This window comes from Schistocerca cancellata, chromosome 6 (assembly GCF_023864275.1).
Source record: "Schistocerca cancellata isolate TAMUIC-IGC-003103 chromosome 6, iqSchCanc2.1, whole genome shotgun sequence".
In the NCBI taxonomy this organism is placed as follows: Eukaryota; Metazoa; Arthropoda; class Insecta; order Orthoptera; family Acrididae; genus Schistocerca; species Schistocerca cancellata.
In genome coordinates, this window is record NC_064631.1 from 111,033,719 (window position 1) to 111,055,894 (window position 22,176).

General features: G+C 41.2%; 1 protein-coding gene across 2 annotated transcripts in view; it reads left to right on the forward strand.

Annotated features, from left to right (window-relative positions):
- Positions 1-22,176, forward strand: part of LOC126190815 (interleukin-1 receptor-associated kinase 1-like) — a 177,500-nt gene that overhangs the window by 118,938 nt on the left and 36,386 nt on the right. For both annotated transcript variants that reach the window (XM_049931380.1, XM_049931381.1), the window contains exons 10-11: positions 3,761-3,971; positions 21,595-21,719. In XM_049931380.1, the coding sequence (XP_049787337.1) occupies positions 3,761-3,971; positions 21,595-21,719 (336 nt within the window). The remainder of the gene's footprint in view (positions 1-3,760; positions 3,972-21,594; positions 21,720-22,176) is intronic.

A 22,176-nucleotide genomic window follows, 5' to 3' on the forward strand; every position in this document is an offset into this window, starting at 1 on the left:
AGGTATTAAATTGTAGGACATTTCCAGGGGCAGATGTGGACTCTGACCACAATCTATTGGTTATGACCTGTAGATTAAAACTGAAGAAACTGCAAAAAGGTGGGAATTTAAGGAGATGGGACCTGGATAAACTGAAAGAACCAGAGGTTGTTCAGAGTTTCAGGGAGAGCATAAGGGAACAATTGACGGGAATGGGGGAAAGAAATACGGTAGAAGAAGAATGGGTAGCTCTGAGGGATGAAGTAGTGAAGGCAGCAGAGGATCAAGCAGGTAAAAAGACGAGGGCTAGTTGAAATCCTTGGGTAACAGAAGAAATATTGAATTTAATTGATGAAAGGAGAAAATATAAAAATGCAGTAAATGAAGCAGGCAAAAAGGAATACAAACGTCTCAAAAAATGAGATCGACAAGAAGTGCAAAATGGCTAAGCAGGCATGGCTAGAGGACAAATGTAAGGATGTAGAGGCTTATCTCACTAGGGGTAAGATAGATACAGCCTACAGGAAAATTAAAGAGACCTTTGGAGAAATGAGAGCCACTTGTATGAATGTCAAGAGCTCAGATGGAAACCCAGTTCTAAGCAAAGAGGGGAAAGCGGAAAGGTGGAAGGAGTATGTAGAGGGTCTATACAAGGGCGATGTACATGAGGACAATATTATGGAAATGGAAGAGGATGTAGATGAAAATGAATTGGGAGATACGATTCTGCATGAAGAGTTTGACAGAGCACTGAAAGACCTGAGTCGAAACAAGGCCCCGGGAGTAGACAACATTCCATTGGAACTACTGACGGCCTTGGGAGAGCCAGTTCTGACAAAACTCTACCATCTGGTGAGCAAGATGTATGAGACAGGCGAAATACCCTCAGACTTCAAGAAGAATATAGTAATTCCAATCCCAAAGAAAGCAGGTGTTGACAGATGTGAAAATTACTGAACTATTAGTTTAATAAGCCACAGCTGCAAAATACTAACGCGAATTATTTACAGGCGAATGGAAAAACTGGTAGAAGCCGACCTCGGGGAAGATCAGTTTGGATTCCGTAGAAATGTTGTAACACGTGAGGCAATACTGACCTTACATTTATCTTAGAAGAAAGATTAAGTAAAGGCAAACCTAAGTTTCTAGCATTTGTAGACTTAGAGAAAGCTTTTGACAATGTTGACTGGAATACTCTCTTTCAAATTCTAAAGGTGGCAGGGGTAAAATACAGGGAGCAAAAGGCTAGTTACAATTTGTACAGAAACCAGATGGCAGTTATAAGAGTCGAGGGACATGAAAGGGAAGCAGTGGTTGGGAAGGGAGTGAGACAGGGTTGTAGCCTCTCTCCGATGTTATTCAATCTGTATATTGAGCAAGCAGTAAAGGAAACAAAAGATAAATTCGGAGTAGGTATTAAAATCCATGGAGAAGAAATAAAAACTTTGAGGTTCGCCGATGACATTGTAATTCTGTCAGAGACAGCAAAGGACTTGGAAGAGCAGTTGAACGGAATGGACAGTGTCTTGAAAGAAGGATATAAGATGAACATCAACAAAAGTAAGAGGAGGATAATGGAATGTAGTCGAATTGAGTCGTGTGAAGCTGAGGGAATTAGATTAGGAAATGAGACGCTTAAAGTAGTAAAGGAGTTTTGCTATTTGGGGAGCAAATTAACTGATGATGGTCGAAGTAGAGAGGATATAAAATGTAGACTGGCAATGGCAAGGAAAACGTTTCTGAAGAAGAGAAATTTGTTAACATCGAGTATAGATTTAAGTGTCAAGAAGTCGTTTCTGAAAGTATTTGTATGGAGTGTAGCCATGTATGGAAGTGAATCATGGACAATAAATAGTTTAGACAAGAAGAGAATAGAAGCTTTTGAAATGTGGTGCTACAGAAGAATGTTGAAGATTAGGTGGGTAGATCACGTAACTAATGAGGAGGTGTTGAATAGGATTGGGGAGAAGAGAAGTTTGTGGCACAACTTGACTAGAAGAAGGGATCGGTTGGTAGGACATGTCTTGAGGCATCAAGGGATCACAAATTTAGCCTTGGAGGGCAGCGTGGAGGGTAAAAATCATAGAGGGAGACCAAGAGACGAATACACTAAGCAGATTCAGAAGGATGTAGGTTGCAGTAGGTACTGGGAGATGAAGGAACTTGCACATGATAGATTAGCATGGAGAGCTGCATCAAACCAGTCTCAGGACTGAAGACCACAACAACAACAACATGTTTTGTTGAGGCTGTGTGTGGCTGTCCTTTCTTCTGTTGAAAGGTTGATGTTCTTAGGAAGAGACCTTGGGAAGGACAGTCTGAAGAAAGGAATTCATTGAAGATGGCCAAGGGTGGGTTGGGTGGGTGAGGATCACAGGCGGATGGTTGTATGAACTGAGAGAGGCAGGGTTCATTGTTGGGAATAGGTTGGCTTTGGTTGGAGGGATTGGTGGCTAAGATCCCATTGCAGGGATCGGAAATCGGAGAACAGATCTTCGATGAGTCCAACAGGATTAGTTGTGGGTGTAAGGTTGAACATGAGGTCTTAGGATAGGAGTGAAACATTTGTGGGGCTAATAATTTTGGTGAATAAGTTGTCTGTACTCGATAGTGAGCTTTTATCTTTATTCAGAAGTTTCTATAACTGTTGTTGGTATCAGTTTAAAGGAGAATAGTCCACACTACAATGCTTTCCAATTTAATTATGTTCCACAGTTTAGCTTACATAAACATTTGTACATTATATATTGCTGGTGCTGTTTTTTTCTGATTATTAAAGTAATCAGATACATTCTTTTGATGTTCACTATTGGCATAATTAAGGGTCCTGCAAATAATCATTTCTGGCTGTACTTATTGGGATATCATCTCAAATTTGCATTCTAACCACACAAAGATGAAGATGGAAGAAGAAAAGTAAGCCTTTTAAGCGTATAACTACTGCGTTAAAACAAATGTAAATGAACCTTAGCCAAATTGTGCTCTATCACAAGCATAACATTGGAAGAGTGACTAAAACAGTTTTCTTAAGTTTTACTGCGTTTGTTGTAAGACACAACAGCACGTTTTTACTGCGCTCAACTCCAATATTTTATTATTTATCACAGAACAGGTGAATTTGTCTGTATAATTTGAAAACTGTGTGAAGCAAAATATTGTTTATTGCTGTTAAACAACACATCATTGGAGAAATCTTGTTAATTTTGTCATTTACGTTTACTATATCTAACAGTTATGGAAAATCCTGGATGGAGCAGTATGTAAAATAAGACAAAGGCAACGGCAATCACTCAGATATAGTGGATTGATTCATAGAACACAGAAATGCTATGAATATGAATGCTGTTTTCTGTGAAGTGTTTCTGTGCTCCATGCCTTGATCTCCTATAGATGAGCGGTTGCCTGCTTCTTATTTTACATTTACTTTATGTGTTAGACTGGCATTGGAAGGCATTTGTTTTTCATAAAACAAAGCGTACAACTGAACATTTAAAACATGATTTGGTGCTCAAAGTTTCAATGGTTCTAGTATTGTTTTTTGTACTGTGTTAAACATAAGACCAATACCTCCCCCTCCTCCCCCCTTCCCTGCATGTCCTATGATGTCTAATGATGTAATGAAAATATGCTGAATCCCTGAGTGGAGAGTTATGAATGTTTTCAAATTCTAAATAAATAACTTGTCTTCCTTGCTTGAATTTAGTTTTTAGCAATATTATTATTTATGAATGTAAAGTATTGTGTAACATGATTTAAGAAGTCAATGTTTTTCAACATTCAGAAAGACCATGTGGAGGCGTGTGAAGATCAACAGATCCTCACATTAGCTGATAGGAAAGCAGGCCCTTGTGATCAGGCAACATTTCTAGAACTGGTGGAGCTGGGCAAACTGTGTGTCCGCAAGCGTGCAAAAGATAGACCTGAAATGGAAGAAGTATTGAAGCAGCTTGAAGGCATGTCTAATCGAAGACGTATTGCATCACGTGCTCAGAGTAAGTATTTTTCAAGTTGTGCACACAGATTGTTTCATCTTTTGAAGCAGCCAATCACTCTTTCTCCTAATATCGTAGCTCACAATTTATTTCTAATTTTTAATTTGGTTCTTTCCTTTTACAAAAAATAATATCAAGATTATTTATTGTATTGTATTGTGTTTTGTGACCTAGTGTTTTTGCACTTTATCTATAACAATTTATTCCGTTTTGATGACGACATCCAAAAAGTTCATATGAAAGCTTAAAATTTTTGGTGTTACAAGCAACTGGTTGGAATCTTACTGAACAAAATGACTGCAAAAAGTGGCACTTAAAATTCAAATAAACTAAAATAGAGAGAATATTTTAGTGACTGATGAGAAAACACAAAAAGAATGCCACAGTGTTTGATTTTAGTTCCATCCTGTTCCACAAATATTTGAAAGGCCTGTAGCTCAATAGCTAAGAAACCTTGGTTTCTCTCTTTCTGAAATTGGTTGTTGTTGTAGCCTGAATGTTAAATGACTGACACAATACTGTAGAGACAAATTTGAAATCTTTTCACATTTATTACTCCCAAATCACATTAGGGTTGTCAGCTTTTTCTATTGACTTATTACATAGTTCACGCAACTGTTTCAAAGTACATTTATTCCCGCATGAAGCTTGTAAATAATCAACTGCATTTCAAAAGGAACAATTGTGTACATAATTACAGTAGCAGAAGAAAAAATTACATTCATTACTCCACATTAAGATTGTCTTTAGCGCAAAAAGGTGTGCACAATGCTGCAGCCCGAAATTTCTGATCACATATCCAGTGATATAAAATATCTGACAGACAGAAAGATAAAATATAAAACAAACTGTCCCTTCTCACAAACTCAAGCCCTTCCCTCTGCTACCTTTCCTCCGAGTCCACTCACACACACCTACAGGGTCCATGTGCCTCAGCCACAGCTTCGTCTGGACCTATCACAAGCCCCAAATGACTCAATTCCTCCTTAGGCCCTCTGCCACCAATTTTTCTCTATTCTTGGCGAGTTCCAGGTCTCAGAAATAGTCTACAATGATGGCTTGATTGTTGATGGTCGCATTGGCTTTGCTTATGCTCACGCTGAACATTCTGAACAGTGCTCCTTGCTGGATGACTGCAGTGTTTTCACTGCAGAGTTGCTAGCCATCTGTTGTGCTCTTGAGCATATCCACTCCTGCACAGGTGAGTCCTTTCTCATCTGTAGTGACTCCTTAAACAACCTACAAGCTCTTGACCAGTGCTTCACTCACCATACTTCAGTGGCCTTCATGTGGACCCCAGAACATATTGGAATCTCAGGAAAGAACTTGCTGACAGGCTGGCCAAACAGGCTACCGCTAAACTGACTCTAGAGATCAGCACACTGGGGACTGATCTCCGATTGGTCTTATGCCATAAAGATTTCAGGATCTGGGCTAGTGAATGGCGCACCCTCAGTACATAAAATAAACTACCTGTTATTAAGGAGACAATGTGTGTGTGGAGGTCACCCGTGCGAGCCACCCACAGGGACTCCATTGTACTTTGTCGACTTTGCATCAGCCATACTTGGCTGACTCATGGCCACCTCCTATGTTGCAAGGACCCACCTCAATGTCTCTGTGATTCCCACTTGACTGTGGCCCACATCTTGTCAGATTGCCCAATTTTAGCCACCCTGAGGTGGACTTTTAACCTGCCACTCTGCCTACGGCATTAGGAGACAATGCCTCAATGGCTGATCTAGTTTTATGTTTTCTTTGAGAGGGAGAATTTTATCACTCACTTCCAGGACTTCACCCTTCCTTTATTTTACTTCTTCCTTGATTTTTCTTTGCCGTTTGTTTACCTTGATGTTCGTTTGTTCTCTGTCTGTATTTATCTAGCCTTATGTTTTTTGGCTGGAGATTTTAGTATGTTGCAAAGTGGCTGGCTCATCCTTTTTTATTCTTGCGACCAGCCAGCCCACACTATCTGCTGTATTATTTTAATACCTTCAACTGCTTTTTTTTCCCCTTTTAGTGCATGTTTATCCCTTTCGATTTGCTTTTTTAGTTTTCTCTTTCAGTGTGGTTCCCAGTTACTTTTTTGCTTTTTACTTCCCTTGACTCATTTTGGGAATGGTTTTAATCTGAGATCTGTTTGCATGAGGAAAAGAGGACTGATGACCCTGTAGTTTGCTCCCTTGACTCTCCAACCCAACCAATCAACCAACCACCATAAACTGAAAAAAATCTTCTTGGCAACTCCTTTTCTGTAAAAGAATTTATATTACCGTAATGTCTAAAAGGTGGTGTGTAGGAATTACTAATTTGCATAGAGGGAAACATTCCACGTGGGAAAAATATATCTAAAAAGAAAGATGATGAGACTTACCAAACAAAAGCGCTGGCAGGTCGATAGACACACAAACAAACACAAATATACACACAAAATTCAAGCTTTCGCAACCAACGGTTGCCTCATCAGGAAAGAGGGAAGGAGAGGGAAAGACGAAAGGATTTGGGTTTTAAGGGAGAGGGTAAGGAGTCATTCCAATCCCGGGAGCGGAAAGACTTACCTTAGGGGGAAAAAAGGACAGGTATACACTCGCGCACACACACACATATCCATCCGCATATACACAGACACAAGCAGACATTTGTAAAGGCAAAGAGTTTGGGCAGAGATGTCAGTCGAGGCGGAAGTACAGAGGCAAAGATGTTGTTGAAAGACAGGTGAGGTATGAGCAGCGGCAAATTGAAATTAGAAATTAGCGGAGATTGAGGCCTGGCGGATAACGAGAAGAGAGGATATGCCGAAGGGCAAGTTCCCATCTCCGGAGTTCTGACAGGTTGGTGTTAGTGGGAAGTATCCAGATAACCCGGACGGTGTAACACTGTGCCAAGATGTGCTGGCCGTGCACCAAGGCATGTTTAGCCACAGGGTGATCCTCATTACCAACAAACACTGTCTGCCTGTGTCCATTCATTCGAATGGACAGTTTGTTGCTGGTCATTCCCACATAGAACGCTTCACAGTGTAGGCAGGTCAGTTGGTAAATCACGTGGGTGCTTTCACACGTGGCTCTGCCTTTGATCGTGTACACCTTCCGGGTTACAAGACTGGAATAGGTGGTGATGGGAGGGTGCATGGGACAGGTTTTACACCGGGGGCAGTTACAAGGGTAGGAGCCAGAGGGTAGGGAAGGTGGTTTGGGGATTTCATAGGGATGAACTAAGAGGTTACGAAGGTTAGGTGGACGGCAGAAAGACACTCTAGGTGGAGTGGGGAGGATTTCATGAAGGATGGATCTCATTTCAGGGCAGGATTTGAGGAAGTCGTATCCCTGCTGGAGAGTCACATTCAGAATCTGATCCAGTCCCGGAAAGTATCCTGTCACAAGTGGGGCACTTTTGGGGTTCTTCTGTGGAAGGTTCCGGGTTTGAGGAGATGAGGAAGTGGCTCTGGTTATTTGCTTCTGTACCAGGTCAGGAGGGTAGTTATGGGATACAAAAGCTGTTTTCAGGTTGTTGGTGTAATGGTTCAAGGATTCCGGACTGGAGCAGATTCGTTTGCCACGAAGACCTAGGCTGTAGGGAAGGGACCGTTTGATGTGGAATGGGTGGCAGCTGTCATAATGGAGGTACTGTTGCTTGTTGGTGGGTTTGATGTGGACGGACGTGTGAAGCTGGCCATTGGACAGGTGGAGGTCAACGTCAAGGAAAGTGGCATGGGATTTAGAGTAGGACCAGGTGAATCTGATGGAACCAAAGGAGTTGAGGTTGGAGAGGAAATTCTGGAGTTCTTCTTCACTGTGAGTCCAGATCATGAAAATGTCATCAATAAATCTGTACCAAACTTTGGGTTGGCAGGCCTGGGTAACCAAGAAGGCTTCCTCTAAGCGACCCATGAATAGGTTGGCATACGAGGGGGCCATCCTGGTACCCATGGCTGTTCCCTTTAGTTGTTGGTATGTCTGGCCTTCGAAAGTGAAGAAGTTGTGGGTCAGGATGAAGCTGGCTAAGGTAATGAGGAAAGAGGTTTTAGGTAGGGTGGCAGGTGATCGGCGTGAAAGGAAGTGCTCCATCGCAGCGAGGCCCTGGACATGCGGAATATTTGTGTATAAGGAAGTGGCATCAATGGTTACAAGGATGGTTTCCGGGGGTAACAGACTGGGTAGGCATTCCAGGCGTTCGAGAAAGTGGTTGGTGTCTTTGATGAAGGATGGGAGACTGCATGTAATGGGTTGAAGGTGTTGATCTACGTAGGCAGAGATGCGTTCTGTGGGGGCTTGGTAACCAGCTACAATGGGACGGCCGGGATGATTGGGTTTGTGAATTTTAGGAAGAAGGTAGAAGGTAGGGGTACGGGGTGTTGGTGGGGTCAGGAGGTTGATGGAGTCAGGTGAAAGGTTTTGTAGGGGACCTAAGGTTCTGAGGATTCCTTGAAGCTCCGCCTGGACATCAGGAATGGGATTACCTTGGCAAACTTTGTAAGTAGTGTTGTCTGAAAGTCTGAAAGCTGACGCAGTCGCTCAGCCACATACTCCCGACGATCAAGTACCACAGTTGTAGAACCCTTGTCCGCCGGAAGAATTACGATGGATTGGTCAGCCTTCAGATCACGGATAGCCTGGGCTTCAGCAGTGGTGATGTTGGGAGTAGGATTAAGGTTTTTTAAGAAGGATTGAGAGGCAAGGCTGGAAGTCAGAAATTCCTGGAAGGTTAGGAGAGGGTGATTTTGAGGATGAGGAGGTGGGTCCCGCTGTGACGGAGGACGGAACTGTTCCAGGCATGGTTCAATTTGGATAGTATCTTGGGGAGTTGGATCATTAGGAGTAGGATTAGGATCATTTTTCTTCGTGGCAAAGTGATATTTCCAGCAGAGAGTACGGGTGTAGGACAGTAAATCTTTGACGAGGGCTGTTTGGTTAAATCTGGGAGTGGGGCTGAAGGTGAGGCCTTTGGATAGGACAGAGGTTTCGGATTGGGAGAGAGGTTTGGAGGAAAGGTTAACTACTGAATTGGGGTTTTGTGGTTCCAGATTGTGTTGATTGGAATTTTGAGGTTTTGGAGGGAGTGGAGCTGGAAGTGGGAGATCGAGTAGATGGGAGAGACTGGGTTTGTGTGCAGTGAGAGGAGGTTGAGGTTTGCTGGAAAGGTTGTGAAGGGTGAGTGAGTTGCCTTTCCGGAGGTGGGAAACCAGGAGATTGGATAGTTTGTTAAGGTGGAGGGTGGCACAGCATGCCAGTGTCAGACTCAGCACTCATGTTAACGCATGTCTTACGTGTCTCGAAACTACAATTTAAATGATTATTGCCGCGGTGGCTGAGGCGTCTTGTCACAGTCCGCGTGGCTCTCCGCCCCCCCCCCCCCCCCCGCCCCCCTCTCCTCCCACAGAGGTTCAGAGGTTCGAGTCCTCCCTTGGGCACAGGTATGTGTGTTGTCCTTAGTATAAGTTAGTTTAAGTAGTGTATAAGGCTAGGGACCAATGACCTCAGCAGTTTGATCTCATAAGACCTTACCACAAATTTCCAAATGTTTATACTGTATTATTAATTGTTCAAAAAGTCACTGAAATTTTACCAATTTATTTGACATGGGGATGTTAACTTTATCAATAAGCAAAACAACCTTCACATATAGATGTTCACATATTAATTACTTGATGCTGACTTTGGCATTGCAACATTAACATGATGAAGAATAAAGATGGATTGCTGAGCTATTGTTCAGTGGTTCAACTTATAGATGATGATAGGGACAATTGTCATATTTTGAAAATGCTACATCCTTTAAACGATGTGATCCTCAATTTCCAGCAGCAGTTTCGTTGGAATCTGAGCAACATGTTTCTGCCTAATGGCCTCGGATGTGTCCATGGTACATGAGTATTTTTAGATATCCCCAGAGCCAAAAGTTGCCTGCATTCAGATCAGATGATCATGCAGGCCATTCATCTGGAAAATCTTGGTAAATAACATGTTTGTAGAAGTTTGCATTAAGCAGATCATTCAGTGGGAGAGCACCATGAGGTGTTGTGCCTCATCTTGAATGAAAACAGTGGTCTCCACATAGCTGCAGTTCTCCAAAGTAGTAATCTCATGCTCTGTAAGGAGGTCTCAGTAATCTTCTGATGTCACACCCTCTGGGTGCCTTCTCTTCAAAGAAAAATGGACTGAGAATGAAGGTGCCTGTGAATCCACATTACACAGTCACATATGGTGAGTGCAGTGGCTCTTTGTGCCCAACACATTGTTTGACAGTACCCCACATTCGGCAGTTCTCTGTATTTATTGCATCCTGTAATGTAAAATATGCCTTGTCAGTCCATACAATATTGCCCAGCCACATATTGTTAGAAGCCGAGAGCAAATTCAGAACATTGATACAGGTCATGAGATTTCAGTTGCTGCACTGTGTGGATCTTGTATGGGTAGTAGTGTAAAATAGACCACAAAATTTTCCATACTGTTGACCGTGGAATGGAAAATTCTTGTGACGCTGCACAAGCACTAGCATTACCTAGGGCATGTGCTGCATGGTTAATTATAGCAACAGAAGGCTTGTCAGTATCTTCCATTGGGATAGGATGCCTTCCTCTTCCAGGTGCCACACCGACCTCGCTTGTGTTTTCGAGTTTGATTACCATTTTCTTTAAACCGTTTAATGACATTAGGTCTCTCCTCAGTCCTTTCAGTTGATGATACTCTCTCAGTGTAACACTGTCTGCCCCCGGTAGCTGAGTGGTCAGCGCGACAGAATGTCAATCCTAAGGACCCGGGTTTGATTCCTGGCTGGGTCGGAGATTTTCTCCGCCCAGGGAGTGGGTGTTGTGTTGTCCTAATCATCATCATTTCATACCCATCAATGCATAAGTTACCGAAGTGGCGTCAAATCGAAAGACTTGCACCCATTGAACAGTCTACCTGATGGGAGGCCCTAGTCACACGACATTTACATTTAATGCAGCACTTTAATTGCTGCCATTCACTAACACTGCATTGTGTCGCTTCTCAATACCCATATTGTTTACTTATGTTGTGGCTTGTCAAAAGCTGTGTGGATGTCGTACAAACAGTGTACAGTGCCAGACTTGCACCTGGTGGCCACAACTGGAAATAATCTGTTTTCAAGCATTGACACATTAGCATATCTACCAAGTTCCACTGCCATATGATAATTACAGCCAACACTGGACTTCCATGAGTAGCTGCACTTTAATTATAACCAACTGGCATAGGAAGTAATCCTTGTGCTTGGTTCACTACGAGGGAATCGTCATTCTGTGAAGGTGAAAGAGAGAGAAAACTGGAACATGAGACAGATAATGGAAAATGGAAGAAAAGTAAAAAATTGTTAGTTTTTCAGAGATTGTTATTAAATCAGAAGAATGGAGTGACTCAGTATTCTGCACAATAAATTCATTTGCTGGATAATGTGTGCGATCAGCAGGAGACTTTTGAGATGACAAAACAGTGGTATTGTCCACTATATGGTTGGCTGCACTTTCAAATATGCGTGCCATCAGTTATACTGCCACATTTCCTACAGCTACCATCTTGGCGCAAGGGCACTGATACAAACAATTACACTACTGCCAATGAGATGCAAGCATCTGCTCTCTGGAGATCCAGCGGCAAGTGTTCTAAGTTCAAACATTCATGCACTGACCCCATTTTGTGTGTTTGCCACTTGAATGACATTTACACATTTAAAAATAGTGCCCAGGACTTGACATCTTTTAAATAGACGTTGTATTGAAGAATGGCAGTTTTTTTAAGTATATAAATCTGTAGCATTGACCACTATGAAAGTCTGTAAATGTGATTCAACTGGCAAACGCACAAAATGGGGTTGGTGTATAGATACTTGAACTAAAATACACTTGCCACTGAAGCTCCAGAGAGGGGATGCTTGCATCTCATTGGCAGCAGTGCAGTCATTTGTAGCAGTGTCCTCATGCCACAGTGGTGGCTGTAGGAAACATGGTGGCATAACTGGCAGCACTCTTTGTGAAAATGCAGCCAACTGGGTAGTGGGCGATATTGCAAAAACAATCTGGTCTGACAGACCTTGGAGATAGTATGTGCACAAAGGTGAAAGTAACTGGAAAGATCCCATCACCAGAAGAAAAATAAACATTCAATGTCATTTAAATCACCTATACTACTAAACTACTGCAATTTAGAATAAATTGGACGTAAAATGACCTGAATTAGAATCTAGATTTTGCCTAATATGTTCATAACAACAAATTAATACAAATAATTAAGTAGTTTGCAAAGTATGATAAAAATAATCATCATACTTTTGAATTTGTGCTAAATATTGGTATTATCACCAGATAGAGATGATATTACTGTTCTGTACTAAGGGCGTAGTTACTCACCGTCCCGGCATATGCAAAATTCCAGAGTTATTTTATGTTTACTGGAAAACAGATAACTGTGTCCCAGATTACATGAGAGAGTAATAAAATTAAATAGAAAACCTAAATAGTAACTTATTGCTGCAAAACATTCCTCTGTAGTGTACGTAATTTATGGTGTTCTTTACTCCTTTATGGAGAAAACTGTACATTTTTTGGCTGATATTGAGAGATTTCAGGTTAGTGCCACAGCAATGGCTTCACTTTAAAGGAGGAGGAGGTGTGTGGTACTACAAAAAATCAGTCAGTCATTGAAGGCTATAATGCACAAAATCTTGGCATTTGCAAAAAATAACTATATAAACAGTGGACACTGCTTGGTAATTAGTAACAGAATAACTACTACAGTAATATTATGAAATGGATAGATTGCTACTCACTGTAAAGATGATAGTTGAGTTGCAGACAGGTGCAGTGAGAAGACTGTTTCACATTGAACTTCTGGCCAAAACCTTCTTCAGAAAGAAAGCACACACACATTCACACAAGCAAGCACATATCATGCACACATGACCACTATCTGTGGCTTCTCAGGCCAGGCTGAAACTGAAACTCATTGAATGGGACAACAATCCATAGTAGGATGGAGAAATAGGAGGGAGGGAGGGGGGAGGGTATGGGGGGGGGGGGGGGAGTGAGTGCTGCCTGGTGAAGCATGCAAGACTAGGTTACCAGGTATAGCATCAGGAAGCTGTGGGGAAAGGAGGGGTGAGGGCAACAGGGAGTAGAAAAGGAGAGGAGCAGAGAAGGGGAAAAGACCACTCTCTGCCAATGCACCCACTGGTCTCTTGTCCTCTCTGTTCATCTCCATTTCTTTACCACCACCTGTTCACCCCCCACCCTCTCCTCCACACCTCCCTCTCCTGCTGCTTCGGATGCTGCCCCTGGAAGCCTTGTCTAGACATCATCTGGTCCCTGCACACTCTGCGAGACAGCACTCACTTCCCTCCCCACCTCCTCCCCCCTCCCCCTAACATGGTATGCCTCCTCCTTCCCTGCCTCACTCTCAATTGTTGCTTTTATTTGATGCAGCTGCATTCTGGCCAGAGCAGCTGGAGATGCGGTCTGAAACTCAGCGTGTTGTTTTTACACTGAGTAACAATCTATCCTCTTTGGAATACTGTAACCTGGGCTTTCCACTGTTCGAGTAACTAGTACTAATTTGTAATTTATGAGTTTCATGAAAAAACAAATGTTTTTTTTCCAAACAACACATTCTTTCAAATAAAATACAATAAAAAACAAATTTAGTATTTAATGTTAGAAGCTATATAAAAACAGCATTTGGAATTAATCAAAAGTTTATGCAGATTCCCTTTGGAAGTGCAGATACTATAACTGAGCTATACAATTAAAGGTGTAATTAGTTGTTTGTGAATGCTGTCATGGGAACAGATAATCACACCAAGATGTCGAGGCATTCTGAAGATTATATTTGCTTTTAGGAAACCTACCTATTTCCTATTTTATTACCTTAACCTAGTATCCTTCTTCAGAATGTTGTAACTGTTGCATTACTTGTGATAGTTGTAACTTTCTGAAGTAGGCACTAGGTACCTGAAACCAGTAAAGGAAATAAAATTTATTTTGTGTAACTGGTTACTGATTATTTCAATACATACAGATACAGTTGCTGAAGATGGATAAAATATTAAACTTATGCATTGTTAAGCCTTCCAAATTTATCTTTTTTCAACATAGGACTATACAGCCAAACAGTTGCAAATAACTGGGCTGGAACATTTTATTTCACTTTTGACTTTAACGTAGCTGCTGTAAATTTTAACGACTGCTTTTTAGCAATGGTATTTTACAATTTATCAAAATTTCATTCTGATGAAGACATCCTTAGTAGGTTTAGAAACCTAGGTCAATGTACCTAACAGTTATTTGCAACCAGTTGGCTGTATAATCGTATGTTGAAATTAGTATACTGTTACTGAGTAACAGCCATGTTTAAAATTGTCATCATTTTATTCTCGCTCTGTGACAAAGTGGTTAGCAGCTTGAAAGACACTCATGATTATGCATCTCTGAGATCCCTATCTTGTGTCTCACCCCACTTTCTTCTCTGTCATGGGTTGCTCGTGGGCATAGCTACAGTGTAATTTATTATTCTGGGTATAAGAAAGGGGGCTCCCTAGCTTCTTTGAGGTGCGCCATGAATATGCTTTCAAGATCCCCTTACATTATGAATTCTCATTGTTCAATGCAGAATAATTACACACTACCTTGAGGATGATGAATTCCTTATGTACTCCAAATCTGTGGAAGGCAGAGGTAGGGAGGAGGGGGGGATCCTATTTCACCTATGAAGGTAGGAGGGGACAGAACTACCATTTTGCTGAGTGTCAATGCAGATAATAATTTGGGGAAAAAAAGAGACTGCAGGTGCTGTAGCAAAGGATGCCTGCACAAGACAAACTGAGACACAGTATGCCGTCCTATTATATGATCCTATTCTCTCATCTCACTATTCAGGCTTGTGATCATGCAAAACAAGTGACTGGGCTTCAATGGCAAAGGCTAGCTACTGCGAAACCAGTGACTTGATGTGCAGTCTCTCCCCATTGACTGTTAAAAGCACTGCCACCTCAGGAGGCTAATACGAAAGGATTTTGTTCCACTTTACTAAGGCCGCTAGGATTTCAGAATTGATTATCTATTCAGTCTGTGGCCATGTAAGCCATCGGCAGCTTCTCTGCTTGGGGATTCCTGATCAGTTTGGAGATGGAGGGAGGTGCAGGTCACACACACACACACACACACACACACACACACACACACACACAAACAGAGGGGGGGGGGGGGGGGGAGAGAGAGAGAGAGAGAAGACTTACAATTAGAAAATGTATGTATTCTTAAATTAGAGGTACACAATATTCAGCTGAAAGCAGCTTCCACTTATGTTAAGCAATATTAAACGACACAGAGAATGTGTATAGAGACCTTAGCTAAAGTGCACAGAAATCGTACAGCCTCAGAAAAAGTTGCTTGGACTATGCTACCACAAGTACTGTTATAGGTGGAAAATGTTTGAGGGAATTTGATTAAGCTGGAGAGAGAGAACGGGAGAGGGGCGGGAGGAGGAGGAGGGGGAGAGAGAGAGAGAGAGAGAGAGAGAGAGAGAGAGAGAGAGAGAGAGAGAGAGAGAGAGTACTGAACCATGAAATATTGAACATGGTTAAACAAATGACGTTATTATGTTCTGTTTGATGTGATAAACTGTTATTAACTGCGAGGTGGCAAGAGCCTATAGCGAAGCGCATCTGCAATGGAGGTGAAGTTCTCCATATGGAAACTGAATGAGCTGGAGATAGTAGCACTGCAACCTTTTAAGGGTTGTCATCCTGCAGTAAACTTCCAACCCACAAAAAACAGGATCCTTGCCAACTATGTGGAGGGTGAATGGTTGTAGCCTACCTGCCATGACATAGGATAGTGACATCATCTTTCACTGTCAGTCAGAGATTGCACATTGTGGTTCAGTCCCAATCATCGGAAAGGCAGTCCTCAAAATATTCCTACACCTCCATGAGGAAGAAGAAAAAGAAGAAGAAGAGACCATTTAAAACTTAAAGTATTATTAACAGTTGTTGCCATTTTGAGTAAATTATCGACTTCTCTCAAAATGACCACAGGCGAAGCTCGTTACTTCACGAGTAATAATAATAGTATCACATTTTGTATTGGAATTTTTGTTAATGGATTTAACTGCATTGAAAATTAAAAGAACTCAAAGGAAAACTGATAACGAAAAAATGAATACAGTGGTGGGGTTTTGATTATCATAGGGTCACAAATACGTAGTCAGATTGCTTGATTATTAATTTTTACTTTGTTTGTGCCCTAGAGTAGACACACACATGTGTGTCCAGACACATGGGGTTACACTAGCTGTGGGATTCATTCTGCGGCCACAGAGAATGTTTGTTGTTGTGGTCTTCAGTTCAGAGACTGGTTTTGAGCAGCTCTCCATGCTACTCTATCCTGTGCAAGCCTCTTCCTCTCCGAGTAACTACGGCAACCTACATCTTTCTGAATCTGCTTACTGTATTCATCTCTTGGTCTCCCTCTATGGTTTTTACATCCACACTTCTCTTGGATTCTAAATTGATGATCGATTGATGCCGCATTGTGTCTCCTACCGAACGGTGCCTTCTTCTAGTCAAGTCAAGTCACAAATTCCTCTTCTCCCCAATTCTATTCAGTACGTCCTCATTTGCTACATGATCTACCCACCAAATCTTCAGCATTCTTCTGTAGCATCACATTTCAAAACCTTCTATTCTCTTCTTGTCTAAACTGTTTATCATCCATGTTCCACTTCCATACATGGCTACTCTCCATACAAATACTTTCAGAAAAGACTTCCTTACACTTATACTCTATGTTAACAAATTTCTCTTCTTCAGAAAAGCTTTTCTTGGCATGGTCAGTCAACATTTTATATCCTCTCTTCTTTGGCCATCATCAGTTATTTTGCTGCTCAAATAGCTTTAAGCATCTCGATTCCTAATCTAATTCCCTCAGTATCACCTGATTTAATTCGACTACATTCCATTATCTTCATTTTGCTTTTGTTGATGTTCATCTTATGTCCTCCTTTCAAGATACTGTCCATAATTTTCAACTGCTACTCCAAATCCTTTGCTGTCTCTGACAGAATTACAATGCGATCAGCAAATCTCAAAGTTTTTATTTCTGCTCTCTGGACTTTAATTCCTACTCCAATTTTTTCTTTTGTTTCCTTTACTGCTTGCTCAATATACAGGTTGAATAATGTCAGGAATAGGCTACAGCCCTGTCTCACTCTCCTCTCAGTTACTGCTTCCCTTTCCTGCCCCTCAACTATTATAACTGCCATCTGGTTTCTGTGCAAATTGTAAATAGCCTTTTGCTCCCTGTGATTTACCCCTGCCACCTTTAGAATTTGAAAGAGAGGATCCCAGGCAATATTGTCAAATGCTTTCTCTAAGTCTACAAATTATATAAACATTGGTTTGCCTTTCCTTAACTTATCACATATGCGAAGACATAGGATTAGTATTGCCTCGCATGTTCCTACATTTCTTCAGAATACAAACTGATCTTCCCTGATCTCAGCTTCTACCAGATTTTCCATTTCTCTGTAAAGAATTCATGTCAGTATTTTGCAACCTTGACTTATTAAACTGATAATTTGGTAATTTTCACATCTGTCGGTATCAGCTGTCTTTGGAACTGGTATTATTATATTCTTCTTGAGGTCTGAGGGTATTTCACCTGTCACATACATCTTGATCACCAGATGGAAGAGTTTTGTCATGGTTGGCTCTCCCTAGGCTATCAGTAGTTCTAATGGAATGTTGTCTATTCCCGGAGCCATTTTGATTTAGGTCTTTCAGTGCTCTGTCAAATTCTTCGCGCAGTATCGTATCTCCCATCTCATCTTCATCTACATACTGTTCTATTTCCATAATATTGCTCTCAAGTACATCTCCCTTGTATAGACCCTCTATATACTCCTTACAGCTTTCTGCTTTTCCTTCTTTGCATAGTACTGGTTTTCCATCTGAGCTCTTGATATTCATGCTGGCAGTTCTCTTTTCTCCAAAGGTCTCTTTAATTTTCCTGTAAGTGGCATCTATCTTACCCCTAGTGATATATGCTTCTACATCCTTACATTTGTCCTCTAGGCATTCCTGCTCAGCTATTTTACACTTACTGGTGGTCTCATTTTTGAGACGTTTGTATTCCCATTGCCTGCTTCATTTACTGATTTTTTATATTGTCTCCTTTCATCAATTAAATTCAATATATCTTGTGTTACCCAAGGATTTCCAATAACCCTTGCCTTTTTACCTGCTTGATACCCTTGTGCCTTCAGTATTTCATCTCTCAAATGTACCCATACTCCTACTACTGTGTTCATTTTCCCTGCTCTTGTCAGTTGTCCCTAATGCTCCCTGTGAAATTCTCTACAACTTCTGTTTCTTTCAGTTTATCCAGGTCCCATCTACCTAAATTCCTACCTTTTTGCAGCTTCTTCAGTTTTAATCTACACTTCATAACCAATAAATTGTGGTCAAAGTCCACATCTGCTCCTGGAAATGTCTTACAATTTAAAACCTGGTTCCTAAATCTCTGTCTAACCATTATATAATCATTTTGAAACCTTCTGGTGCCCCACATCTCTTCCATGTATACCACCTTCTTTCATGATTCTTAAACCAAGTAAGTATTAGCCATGGTTAAATTATGCTCTGTGCAAAATTCTACCAGGCAACTTCCTCTTTAATTCCTTTCCCCCAGCCCATATTCATCTGCTATTTTTTTCTTTTCTTCCTTTTCCTACTACCAAATTCCAGTCTCCCATGACTTTTAAATTTTCATCTCCTTTGATTACACAAATAATGTATTTTATCTCATCATTCATTTCTTCAAACTCTTCATCAGCTGCAGAGCTAGTTGGCATACAAACTTATCCTACTGTGGTGGGTGTGGACTTTGTGTCTATCTTGGCTACAATAATGCATTCACTATGCTGTTCGTAGTAGCTTATTCGCATTCCTATTTTTTTTATTCGTTATTAAACCTACTCCTACGTTATCCACAGAGGATTTTGTATTTATAACTCTGTATTCATCTAGCCAGAATTCCTGTTCCTCCTGCTACCAAACTTCACTAATTACCACTATATCTAACTTTAACCTACCCATTTCCCTTTCCAAATTTTCTAGCCTACCTGCCCGATTAAGGGATCTGACATTCCACACTCCAATCCATAGAATGCCAGTTTTGTTTCTCTTGATAATGACATCCTCCTGAGCAGTCACCACCTGGAGACCTCAATGGGGGCTATTTTAACTCTGGAATATTTTACGAAAGAGGATGCCACCATCATTTAACCATACAGTAGAGCTGCATGTCCTTGGGGAAAAATTACAGCTGTAGTTTCTCATAGCTTTCAGCCATTCTCAGTGCCAGCACGGCAAAGCAGTTTTGGTTGATGTTACAAGGCCAGTCCAGTCAATCATCCAAACTGTTCCCCTGCAACTACTAAAAAGGCTGCTGCCTCTCTACAGGAACCACACATTTGTCTGTCCTGTCAACAGATACCCCTCCATAGTGTTTGCACCTACAGTATGGCTCTCTGTATCGCTGAGGCACACAAGCCTCCCCACCAATGGCAAGGTCCATGGTTCATGGGGAAGGGGGAGGCCACAGATATGAGGACGAGTAATTTTAACCCACATCCATATTGAACACTGTGGTTCAGACATGAGTTCCTTCTTTAGTGAGAGCACATTTACCAGAACATATTTTATAGCAATAATGAAGTGAAAGTTGTACAAGGTTTCAAATTCTGTATTGTGGCTGACTCTTACCCATTCCACCCTGGACTATAGTTTTTTGACCTTATCTAAGCATACGTGACTGTTGGCTAACAGGCAGTGCGAATGGCTAGTCCAGTGTCACACAGTGTAGGGAGTGTAGCAAGCTATTTGTTGGCAAAATGTCTGTTTCAGATGAATATATTTAATGTAATAACTGTGTTCTCTGAGTATATTAGAACTGCTCTTCACTTTATTTGTACATTAAAACAGTAAGAATCTCGCAGGGAAAATAGCACCAGAGTATTATCACTCAAAAACATGCGAGGTTCTCTCATGGGACGTGAAAGTATTTGTGGACAAGAAACTGTTCGAGAATTTGTGATGTCACAGCAAGGAATTTCATGTGCCACTACATTGGAAAATGTGAAAGGAAGAATCTGCCAAGTCTTATTTTTTCCTCTTGGAGAGAAACATGGCCAGTGAGTTGTGACATCAATTTTAAGTGATAAACAGAACTTCGCAGAAGCCATATTGTATTAAGTGATATGGAGTTGAACTCCATATTTGGTGGTAACCATCAACTCCGGCAGCTTGATCCAGAATGCCATTCTGGTCCATGCAATCATTGTGTGTGAGGTTCGCATGCATGTGTGAATGAATGGTGTGTTTTTCTCTTTCATTTTCTGACAAAGGCTGTGGCAGAAAGCTTTCGTGTAAGTGTCTTTTACTTGTATTCATCTGCAACTAAACATGTCATATTTACAGTAACAAGCAAGCTATCTTTTTCTTATGTTGTTGACATTCCAGCCAGGAGTTTCTGTTGTATGATATACACTTATTTCTCAGTTTTATGGATGGCCTCATGTTTGTATCTTGCTGGTATCTATCTTTTTCAATACTGGTGAATAGCTTCAAAAAATATTCTCATTCATTCAAACAAAATTACAAAACTAATCTCAGTCTTCAATCCTGTATGAGGAATTACATTACATCAGAGTGATGGAAGCTAATACCACATTGAGATTATGGGTGTTATGCATGCACAAACTGACATTGGTCAATATACTTTAACTGTATTCAATTTAAAACCGAAGATGTGATGAAGATTCAATTGAGTTAATGAATAACCTGTACTAGTATGTATCACAGATTGTTATTTATTATTTGTACTGTTTTTCTAAGAGCAATTCATTGATCACACTATCAAAAGGTTCAGAATCTTCTTCGTGAACTCCTACGCTTTGTTTTGATGCTCGCTGACAGAGTTAACACAACTATTTTACATGCACCCATATTCATGAACAAATTGTGTGATGAGTGTGCCTGATGCAGCTGGTAGCTGCTACTGGAGAGTGCTGTGATTGTAAATCACAATGAGGAGCAATGCTTCATGAGATACAGCAGTTAATTTTCAGACCATGCAGCAGCCTCGACTGGCACCATGCCTGGTGTGCTTTGCAATGTTAGACCTATCCCATGTGAGGACTGCTTGTAGCCTACAGCTCAGAAGTTAACAGTGCCTGCTTGGGGAGCTGTCACACATGTCTCCACGTAAACTTACAGCTAATTCTACTCTGTGTGTCTTGGCCCTTATGCCACTGAGGAGGTTTTTGTACTTGTAATGCACACATTTTAGACATTTTATCTCATTATTGTGTTATTATTTTATAAAGAACCTCAATAAACTTGTAACTGAAGAACTTAATACCAAACAATCATTATTTTATGGCGCAATGTCCTTATTTTTACTTCTTAAAATTTATATGGTGCATCTTTCCCTTGTGATATGTTCGATTTGGAAAAGTATGTGCCATATTTTTGTGTTTGTCTTTTGTTGACATTTCTCTGTTTCCTCAAGAAATCTAATGCTGTTTGACACTAGTAATTGTTGCAGATATGGTTCGCCAGTTGACACCTTCAACCCCTTACGAGTTGCAACTCCTGCACGACATCTGCAGCCAACAGCGCCGCATGTCCAGCCCGTCAGCCAGTCCTGCTGCTTCCCCTCAGCCGTACGCCGTAAGTTCGCAACCTGAGAGTCAGTCACCTACAGTAAATGCTGGGCATTTGGAAGCTTGTATCCTACAAAAGAGAAACAATGAAAAAAGCTTATTGTTACACATGAGTTAAGAAAACTATAAAATTATGAGACGGAATTGCTGCTGCGCAGGATTAGCAGAGCGGTCTAAGGCGCTGCAGTCATGGACTGTGCGGCTGGTTCCGGCGGAGGTTCGAGTCCTCCCTTGGGCATGGGTGTGTGTGTTTGTCCTTAGAAGATTTAGGTTAAGTAGTGTGTAAGCTTAGGGACTGATGACCTTAGCAGTTAAGTCCCATAAGATTTCACACACATTTTTGAACAGAATTGCTGGCTGGTAATTCAGGAGGCGAAATGTTTCGTACTGTTGATAGACACATGTAAAAGTGATGACACAATCCTGACTTTCACAACTGCTAGTTCCTTCCTCAGAGAGAAGAG